General features: G+C 43.2%; 1 protein-coding gene across 1 annotated transcript; it reads left to right on the top strand.

Moving 5' to 3' along the window:
* Positions 1 to 359: 359 nt before the first annotated feature.
* LOC131433752 (uncharacterized protein K02A2.6-like) lies at positions 360 to 1,958 on the top strand. The gene has a single exon (XM_058600346.1). The coding sequence runs from the start codon at positions 360 to 362 to the stop codon at positions 1,956 to 1,958; it is 1,599 nt and encodes a 532-aa protein (XP_058456329.1).
* Positions 1,959 to 11,360: the final 9,402 nt, after the last annotated feature.

The raw sequence follows: 11,360 nt of genomic DNA, 5'->3' as shown, positions 1-11,360 counted from the left end.
CAGATGCGTGCTTTCCAAAAGCTGAAGTCGATGGTTTGCGACATAAGTAACCTTCATTATTTCGATAACAGCATGCGTACACGTCTTGTGGCCGACGCATCTCCGGTAGCACTAGGGGCAGTGTTGATTCAGTTTGAGGCAAACGATGACAAACCTTGGGTGGTGAGTTATACCAGTAAAAGCCTTAGCGCAACGGAGCGGAAATATTGCCAGACAGAAAAAGAGGCGCTTGCTCTTGTCTGGGCAGTTGAGAGATTTTCCGTATACCTGCTTGAAAGAGAATTTGAGCTGGAGACTGACCACAAACCGTTAGAAATGTTATTCAGCCCCACATCAAAACCGTGTGCCCGTATAGAGCGATGGGTGTTTCGCTTGCAATCATTCAAATTCAAAGTAAAATACCGCAAAGGACCACAAACATTGCGGATCCGTTCTCCAGGTTGGCTGCAGCTACAGATACCGCGGATTTTGAGAGAGAGAGTGAATTTCTAATTCTGGCGGTGCTAGAGTCTGCCGCTATCGATGTAAGCGAAATCGAATCCGAGTCAGCAGAGGACTTAGAGCTAGCTGCGGTCAGAGCTTGTCTCCTTTCTGGAAAATGGGATAAAACGGAAACCAAACCTTACGACGTCTTCAGAGAAGAATTGGGAATGATTGGAAATACGCTAATAAGAGGAAATAAGATGATTGTTCCAGTGAAGCTTCGGCCGCGCATGTTGAAATTAGCACATGAAGGGCATCCGGGAGAATCAGTGATGAAAAGGAGGCTTCGCGACCGTGTTTGGTGGCCAAACATGGATCGTCAGGTGGTTGATTTTGTTTCAGCATGTGAAGGCTGTCGATTAGTAGGACTTCCTTCGCACCCCGAGCCTATGCAACGCCGCCCGCTGCCCTGTAAACCGTGGATCGATGTGGCTCTAGACTTTCTAGGACCGCTTCCTACTGGTGACTACTTGCTAGTGCTAATAGATTACTACAGCAGATATAAGGAAATAGAGATAATGCCTCGAATCACTGCAAGGGACACCATACATCGTCTGGGCCGCATCTTCACACGGTTGGGATATCCAGTTACAATAACGCTAGACAATGCGCGCCAGTTCATTAGCGCCGAATTTGAGGAATATTGTTCTTCACATGGCATTCACCTGAACAATACCACTCCCTATTGGCCACAAGAAAATGGCCTTGTCGAGCGGCAAAACAGATCCATCCTCAAACGTCTGCAAATCAGTCAGGCTCTCAAAAGAGACTGGAAAACAGATTTAAATGACTACTTAGTCATGTATTATACGACTCCGCACAGTGTAACTGGAAAGACGCCAACAGAGATGTTCTATGGCCATACAATACGATCTAAACTACCGCGCTTGTCAGATATAGAAGAGGTACCTCGAAACGATGAAGTTTTTGATTGTGACTTCATTTGCAAACAAAAGGGAAAAGAACATGCAGATAAGAAACGGCAGGCTACTCCATCATTACTACGAGTAAGAGATACTGTACTAATGCAGAACTTGCTACCAGGGAACAAATTAACTACTACATATGGACCTACAGAATTCGAAGTAGTCGATAAGACGGGAGCTAGGGTAGTGATTCAAAATAAGCAGACTAACAAAGTCTATGAGCGAAACTCGGCCCATTTGAAACGTGTATCTCCAACAGAGCCTGAAGGTAATCCGGAAATCGGCAAGGAACAAGTGAAGGCTGCTACTAACGTAATAGACAAATCTCAAAATGAAGTATCGACTCGATTGCATAGAACTGTCAGACGACCACAGCGATTCGAAGACTTCGTCTTAGATACCGAGACTTCGTCTCTAGGAAGAAAAGGGAGATGTGACAGCGGAGTTCAGGCACCCCTCGCGGATGAACGCGAGAACACAGATGTCGAGTCCCTCGGGGTGTTGCATCGAGAGCAGACTACGTATCCCTCGGTGGGTGAAGAAGAATAATGTCATTATTACACGTGTTCGTAGAAATAGAATACAGATTGGAATCCGGAAATAAATCTAATAAATATTCTGAGGTACTACACCACCGATGAAAATAAGATTATATGCTCAATTGCTACAAAAAAAACTATGATAAAAATCAACCGTTTATAAATTAATCAATAATTGACCATTCAATTTATTATTCCAATTCAGGGGCAAGATACTTATCAACATTAAATTACCTCGTCATTTGCCATTAACGATATTGATATACGTATAGCAATGTAACCATGCAACACAAGCGATGCGTTGAGAAATAATTCATGGAAATACATAAAAAATCTAGCTAAATTGATGATAGAGCCAAGGTAGAGCTGTCATTCCAAACGAACAACATGTCAGCATTTGAGGTTCAAGTAATGCGAAGTAGAATAAATCTTTGTATGCAAACATAAAATAAATCAAGAACCGTTTTGAATCGGATCTTCATTTTTAGCGCCTCTGGTTTTATTTTTGTCGTGAATACGACTTACTTTAACATCATTTCAAAATTAGCTGTATGGAAGAATAGGCAGAATCTTTTTAATCTTCTTCATATCTCGACTTGTATTAATGGCAGCAACATAATTCTTTCACTATTTCATCAAAAATATGATCAGAAATTTAGGATAATATTTCGAACAGTGTGAGATAATCACAGGCAACTCAAAAATTAAGTTTTCTGAAAATTTTAAAACAACGCGGAAAATTCTTCTCGGTTTTTCGCGCAAGGACGACGACTTTGATATAGTCAGGCACATATCTTCAACTGAACGTTATAAAAAAGGAACCGTGGTCGAAAATCGATCATTCGTCATCTAACACTCGATGTGGATAGACGAATAACCTACTACGACTAATTTCGATTTTGTTTTATTTTTTGTCGTGAATACGACTTACTCTACTATGGGGTGCCTTTTCAAAATTTACCCTCTGAGAGAGTGATAAGTTTTTGATCGTGAATATCTCTTGTTGTATCTAACGAATCAACATAATTTTTGCTACATGCCATCGGAAATATGATCACAATTTTATGATAAAATTTTCAGTTGTGTGACATAATCTCAAATAGTTCAAAATTAAACTTTTCTGAAATGTTTGGTATAAACGAGTATCAAAGAGGATAATTCATATGGCGCGTTTGCCTTTCTCGTATTTTGAAAGCTCATAGCTCAGTGATCTGTGGAAGGATTTATATAATCTAACTACCAATAGAATCGAAATTTTTCAACTTAAACGTGTATAGCAAGAGCATTGAAGTATTTCAATAGTACACTATTGAAAAACCTATCTCATTTGACCCATGTCAACACCAGCCAATCAGAACGCGTTCTGAGGAAGAGAAGAAAATAGCTGCTGCTGTACAACAAATCGTTCAAGAAAAATGTTTCCAAAAGTGGTGAATATCGTAGTGAGTTCCTCAATTTGGTCCTTCTGAATGCTAGAAACGAATCCCTACAGCATATTGATAGTCTCTTTCAATAAATTATGCAAATCCGAAATGAAATAATCGACATTGAAATTCTATATGCGGCTATTTTTATAGCCGTTAGGACCGCCCATTAGTGAAAAAGCTACAAACGAAATCACACAAAAGGAAATCTCTTAACAAAAATTGAATCAGTTTGGATTCTATCGCCACTGCGAGCAGATGTGTTTTGTGTCGTCTGCACAGCTAGTTTCGCTTTCGACAAGAGCGATTACGTCACAGCTGCCAGTCATTTCGATGGATGAAAAAGCAACGTTGGAGAGCATTATAAAAAATCAGCCGTTCTAATGGCTCTAAAATTTTTCTAAAGAACTATTAGGATTTGTTTTTCGCAAATCGCAGGTAATTATCCTCAGTTTAGTGCAAATCAAGAACAATTTGGTTAGATTTGTGCACTTTTCGCTGTGTGAAATTCACAGTAATCGAGATCAAGTGAAGCCTTTTTTTGAGAAAAATGTTCCGAGTTTAATATCGTAGAGAATTCCGCAATTTGACCCTTCTGAATGCTGGAAATTAATCCCTACAGCATATTGATAGTTTTTTTCAAAAAATTTTGCAAATCCGAAATGAAATAATCGACATAAAAATTCTGTATGCGGCTATTTTTATAGCCGTTAGGACCGCCCATTAGTGGAAAAGCTACAAACGAAATCAAATAAAAGGAAATCTCTTAACAAAAATTGAATCAGTTTGGATTCTATCGCCACTGCGAGCAGATGTGTTTTGTGTCGTCTGCACAGCTAGTTTCGCTTTCGACAAGAGCGATTACGTCACAGCTGCCAGTCATTTCGATGGATGAAAAAGCAACGTTGGAGAGCATTATAAAAAATCAGCCGTTCTAATGGCTCTAAAATTTTTCTAAAGAACTATTAGGATTTGTTTTTCGCAAATCGCAGGTAATTATCCTCAGTTTAGTGCAAATCAAGAACAATTTGGTTAGATTTGTGCACTTTTCGCTGTGTGAAATTCACAGTAATCGAGATCAAGTGAAGCCTTTTTTTGCGAAAAATGTTCCGAGTTTAATATCGTAGAGAATTACGCAATTTGACCCTTCTGAATGCTGGAAATGAATCCCTACAGCATATTGATAGTTTTTTTTCAATAAATTATGCAAATCCGAAATGAAATAATCGACATAAAAATTCTGTATGCGGCTATTTTTATAGCCGTTAGGACCGCCCATTAGTGAAAAAGCTACAAACGAAATCACATAAAGGAAACTCTTAACAAAAATTGAATCAGTTTGGATTCTATCGCCACTGCGAGCAGATGTGTTTTGTGTCGTCTGCACAGCTAGTTTCGCTTTCGACAAGAGCGATTACGTCACAGCTGCCAGTCATTTCGATGGATGAAAAAGCAACGTTGGAGAGCATTATAAAAAATCAGCCGTTCTAATGGCTCTAAAATTTTTCTAAAGAACTATTAGGATTTGTTTTTCGCAAACCGCAGGTAATTATCCTCAGTTTAGTGCAAATCAAGAACAATTTGGTTAGATTTGTGCACTTTTCGCTGTGTGAAATTCACAGTAATCGAGATCAAGTGAAGCTTTTTTTTGCGAAAAATGTTCCGAGTTTAATATCGTAGAGAATTACGCAATTTGTCCCTTCTGAATGCTGGAAATGAATCGCTACAGCATATTGATAGTTTTTTTTCAATAAATTTGCAAATGCGAAATAAAATAATCGACATTAATATTCTGTATGCGACTATTTTTATAGCCGTTAGGACCGCCCATTAGTGAAAATGCTACAAACGAAATCACGTAAAAGAAAGCTCCTAACAAAAATCTAATCAGTTTGGATTCTATCGCCAATGCGAGCAGATGTATTTTGTGCCGTTTGCAAAGCTAGTTTCGCTTCCGATAAGAGTGATTACGTCACAGCTGCCAGTCATTTCGATGGATGAATAAGCATCGTTGGAAAGCATTATAAAAAATCAGCCGTTCTAATGGCTCTAAAAGTTTTCTGAAGAACTATTAGGATGTGTTGTTCGCAAATCGAAAGAAAATATCCTCAGTTTAGTGCAAATGTAGAACAGTTTGGTTAGATTCTTGCACTTTTCGCTGTGTGAAATTCACAGTAATCGAGATCAAGTGAAGCCTTCTTTGTTTTTGCGAAAAATGTGGAAAAGGGGAATGCTTGCATAATTCATACAATTGATCAACTATTTGATATTCGGAAGTGTTAAGGAACATGTCATTTGTTTTCGTATTCACGACATCCAGTTATGTCTCTGACATTACCCACCCGCCTTTTTTATTCGCAGTTGTCTACCTACCCAAGCTATGGGTAAAAACCGCCATAGATCCGAGAAGGATCCAAAGGATGCTAAGCGTCTGAAGCCAAGTGATGTACAGGTAAACGACCGTTTGCTGAGTAAAAACCAATATGCTGATCTGCCAGTTGATGTCGAAGTGGAACTGCAGAAGAAGGAAAAAATGCCGCCTTTCTACCTGAAGGGCTTCCCACCAACTCTACGCTCGGATTTCAACACACTGATCAGCAAAGGACTACAGGCAACAATCCGTTTATGTACTGAAGGCTACAAAATAACTGTTCCGGCTTTGAACCACTACAAAGGAGTGGAATGTTATCTGAAGCAGACAAAAGCGGAATACTTCACACACGATATTGCCGCCAACAAACCTATGAAGGTTGTACTTCGAGGACTACCCGATATGATGGAAGCCGAACTAAAGCAGGCACTGTCAGAGGCTGGACTAAAGCCTATGATGGTGTTCAAAATGAAACGACATAATACGGACAAAAAGTTTAGAGATCAACTGTACCTGATTCATCTGGAGAAGGGCACCATCACCATGAGTCAACTGAAAACGATTAAATCGTTATTTCACATAATCATCGAATGGCAAAAGTATAAACCGGTACATCGGGATGTCACACAGTGCACGAACTGTTTGAACTACGGCCATGGAGCGAGGAATTGCCACATGAAAAGTCGGTGCGGGAAATGTGCCGAACCACACAATACCAACTAGATGACATCGCTGTAAAATGTGTGAACTGTGATGGCGACCATCCATCTACTAGCAAATCGTGTCCCAAACGTGCTGAGTTCACAAAAATTCGACAACAGGCGTCCCGTAAACAATCAACGCGCAAGAATGTTCCACAGAAGGATGAAATTAATTTCCCCCGGCTCCCACTGAAGAGGGATATTCCGAATTTGCCGCCACTTCCTCGCAGCAATCCAAAGACTTCAGCCGCTGGATTTCAAAAAGAATCTTCCACAAAAATCCCTCCTGGATGGGGCAATAATCAACCACAAGCAAAGGATGACTCTGGTGATTTATTCCCTGCTGAACAACTGATCGTCATTTTTGAAACAATGACAACAAAGCTACGGAACTGCAGAACGCGGTTAGATCAAATCAACGCCTTAGGCAAATTCATCATCGAATATGCAATATTATGAGTTGGTTATAGTAAATTGGAATGCTTGCTCACTCAGGAGCAAAACTGCTTAATTGTCCGACTTTCTTCAAGAGAAGAATGCCGATATTGCTATTTTAACTGAAACTCATCTTAAACCTGAAATTTCTATTTTTATTTCCAATTACAGGATTCACAGGCTCGACAGGACAACTACCAGAGGAGGGGGAGTTGCCATTGCCGTTAAACGATCTATTCAGCACAGGCTTCTGTCAGCCTTTAAACTGCAACTAATAGAAGCCATCGGAATTGAGATTACAACGACGATGGGACCCATCATCATCATTGCAGCGTACTGCCCCAAACAAACAAATCTTCGAGATGGTACGTGTGCATCATTGAAGCGAGATCTGGCTATGCTCACTCGACGACAGAACAAATTCATCATTGCTGGGGACCTGAACGCACGGCATGAGCTGTGGGGAAACAGAAGACAGAATCGAAACGGATTCGTACTTGCCGAAGATTACGAAGCTGGACAATACAACATCCTCGCTCCGGATCAACCAACGCGACTTTCCAGATCGGGAGTTCATTCCATTTTGGATATATTCATCAGCAACATCGCCGTAGACAGCTCTCCGGTTGTCTTCAACGAGCTCTCTTCCGACCACTTTCCAGTAATATTGACGTTGGGATCTTCACCAGAAACAGTGCCTATTCAACCTCGGAGGAACTATTATCGCACCGATTGGGTCCAATTTCAACAAATCGCCGACCAACATATTAATATCGATCTGCCACTTGATTCCCCGATGGAAATCGATGCGGCCCTATCTTCCTTCCAGCATTCAATCACAGTCGCTCGTGATAGGACGGTTCCAGTACAACATATGCCGAGTTCCTCTCTTCAAATCGACAGTGTCACCAAGAAACTCATCCGACTTCGAAATATCTACCGGAGGCAGTATCAACGAACTGGCATCCTAGATAGGAAGACTTCTTATAACAACTTAACTAGGATAATCCAGGAAAGGATATCTGAGCTTCGCAACAGGAACTTCCAGCAAAAGCTTCGAGAAATTCTCCCACATTCAAAGCCCTTCTGGTCCTTAACGAAGGTGCTTAAGAAAAAACCGAAGCCTATTCCTCCTTTGCTGCCACTCCAGGACGCAGCTGAAGGAATACCTTTAATCACACCAGTAGAGAAGGCAAATGCGCTAGGCCAGCAGTTTGTATGTTCTCACAATTTAGGACTCAACATTGTTAGTCCACATGAAAGAGCCGTTGCAGATAGAGTAGCTGAGGTTGACCAATCAGACAGCTTAGTTCCTGAGGAAAGTAGAGTCACTGCGAATGAGCTGATGGCTATTGTTAAAAAATCCAAAAATATGAAGGCCCCCGGTTTCGACAACACATTCAACATTGAGCTGAAACATTTGAGTATTCGCTCATTTGTCTTCTTAGCTAAACCTTTTAACAGGTGCTGGGAGCTTGGTTACTTCCCTTCAAAGTGGAAGTTAGCTAAAGTTATCCCAGTATTGAAACCGGGGAAAGATCCTTCCCTTTCCAAGAGCTATCGGCCCATCAGCTTACTCTCTGCCCTATCCAAGCTGTTTGAAAAGTCAATACAGAGGCGAATTCTTGCTTTCGCAGATGAACAGGATATATTTCTGGAAGAACAGTTTGGGTTCCGGAAAGGAAGATCCACCATCCACCAACTCACAAGGGTTAACAACGTCATCCAGCAAAACAAATCAGTGTCCAAAACGACTGCCATGGCAATATTGGATATTTAAAAGGCATTCGATAATGTGTGGCACGATGGCCTGGTGTTTAAATTGCATAGGTATAATTTTCCCATGTATCTTATTAAAATTATCAAAAATTATCTTGCAGATAGAGCATTCCAGGTTTCTCTGAATAATGCACTTTCAGAAAGATTTACTATTCCTGCTGGTGTACCCCAGGGAAGTATCCTAGGTCCCATTCTATACAACATTTTCACATCAGACATCGCACCTCTTCCAGGTGGTGGTGTTCTGTCACAATTTGCTGATGATACTGCCATTCTTTACAAAGGTCGTGTCATTAATGCTCTGAAGAATAAACTACAGACAGTTATTGAATAAAAAAACTACAGACAGGTCTGGACGCACTAACTGAATATTTTACAAGCTGGAAAATTGTGATCAATGCAGCAAAAACTCAGGTCATCTTGTTTCTGTTAAAATATACAATGCGAAGCAATATAAATGATTGCACAGCATTCGATTGTAAACATACAATTTGACATTCAATGAAAGCTCTATACAATTACCACCTGTGACGAAACTATGTTATGAAAGCTTTATAGTGAAAGCTTCAATGTGACATTCGCCTTTGGGTAGACTTACACGCTGCATGTAAACACATTAATATAGGGTATATATTAATGTCAAGTAGGACTGTGTTTTTTTTTTTTTTTTTTTTTTTTTTTTTTTTTTTTTTTTTTTTTTTTTTACAAGGTGAAATGCATTTACGCACGGAGTGTGGGACTCTCCACAGGACTACCCAACTGTTGATTGGAACTACCCACTAAAACACCTTGGATCTCCAACCCTACCTCCCCGGCACCACCGCTAGGTATTACTTCGGGGTGGAAGGCTATTGGTGCTCACAGCACCCTCCCCAGATTTATGCAGAATGGGGATCAGCATCCTGCTCTCAAGGGATCGACCAGTTGGATGACGAGGTCGGTCCAGTGATGCCGGCTGGAGGGTAACTTCCGGTTCACTGGCGCCTCGACGACCCAAAACTGATGCTACGTCGCGGAACTACTCGACTAGTCTCCGCCGAAAGATCTAGTCTACACCGACGGAGAGTTCCCCGACGAAGGAGGCCCTCCCGAAACCGACGCTTCGATTCCCGTCAACGCCCGACCGAGAGGATGCCTGGGTCGGTCCAGTGATTCCGGTTGGAGGAAAGCTTCCGGTTCACTGGCGCCCTGACGATCCTAGCGGTATTACACCACGATTTACTCGTCTAGTCCCCGACGAAGGATCTAGACTACTCCGACGGAGATTTCCCCGGCGAAGGAGAATCTCCCGACACCGAGTCTCTTACACCACACGGGACACCCGATGGAGTGCCGAGGTCGGTCCCGCGATTCCGGTTGGAGCATGGCTTCCGGTTCGCTGGCGCCTCGACGACTCGAATCGGTGTTGTGGCGGCTACTCGACTAGCCCCCGCCGAAGGATCTAGCCTACACCGACGGAGAGTTCCCCGACGAAGGAGGCCCTCCCGAAACCGACGCCTTCGATACCCGTCAACGCCCGACCGAGAGGATGCCTGGGTCGATCCAGTGATTCCGGTTGGAGGAAAGCTTCCGGTTCACTGGCGCCCCGACGATCCTAACAGTTTTACGTACTACTCGTCTAGTCCCCGACGATGGATCTAGACTACTCCGACGAAGAGCTTCCCGACGAAGAAGGTTCTCCCGGACCGACGTTTATTCGCTGATCCCTCTTGAGCCTGCTACGGTACGCGGCTGACCTGTTGTTGATCCGCACTCCATTTCCGCTGCAATATTCCCGCAATTTGGGATGCCGCGGTCGACACTGCGTTCCAGTTCTCTACGCAGTGGCACATTCTCTGGATCAGGTTTTCCGGTGTGGTGTCCCTGCCGCATGCCTCCAGTAGCTCACTCCTTTGAGCCGCGAAACGGGAACATGCGAACAAGACGTGTTCAGCCGTCTCGATCTCGTCTGGGCAGCCGGGACATACAGGGGATGTCGCGTGGCCGAACCTGTGGAGGTACCATCTGAAGCACCCGTGCCCTGTGAGGAACTGCGTCAGGCCGAAGTTCACTTCTCCGTGAGGTCTATCTAACCAGCTCGAGACCCTAGGTATGAGCCGATGTGTCCACCTGCCCTTGGTTGAGCTGTCCCACTCTTGTTGCCATCTGCGTAGAGAAGCGGCTTTGGAGGCCCTACGGGCGTTCCTGTCTCCTCGCATGCTGTAGCGCTCCACGTCTTCCTTCACTATCAGACTGATAGGCATCATGCTTGCAACCACGCAGGCCGCATCCCTCGATACAGTGCGGTATGCACTGATTACGCGAAGACACATCAGTCTATGCGTACTCTCCAGCATCTGTGCGTTGCGTTCCACATTCAGTGCCGACGCCCATACCGGGCTGCCGTACCTGAGGATCGAAACTGCCACTCCTGCCAGTAACCTTCGTTTACTGGAGCGCACAGGCGAGCTGTTGGCCATCAAACGAGAGAGCGCCGCGATCGCTGTTGATGCGCGCTTGCAGGCGTATTCAACGTGCTTGCTGAAACTGAGTTTGTCGTCAAGCATCACACCCAATTGCTTCAGTGATCTCTTGGAGGGGATCACGCAGTCTCCGGCATGTACCAGCGCCTCCTGTTCCGATTTGCGGTTATTTACCACCATCACTTCTGTTTTGTGGTGCGCGAGTTGCAGTTTCCTGCTACGCAGCCAGTCCTCCACCAA

The sequence above is a fragment of the Malaya genurostris genome, chromosome 3, assembly GCF_030247185.1.
Source record: "Malaya genurostris strain Urasoe2022 chromosome 3, Malgen_1.1, whole genome shotgun sequence".
NCBI classification, from domain to species: domain Eukaryota; kingdom Metazoa; phylum Arthropoda; class Insecta; order Diptera; family Culicidae; genus Malaya; species Malaya genurostris.
This window is presented reverse-complemented; position numbering and strand designations above follow the sequence as displayed.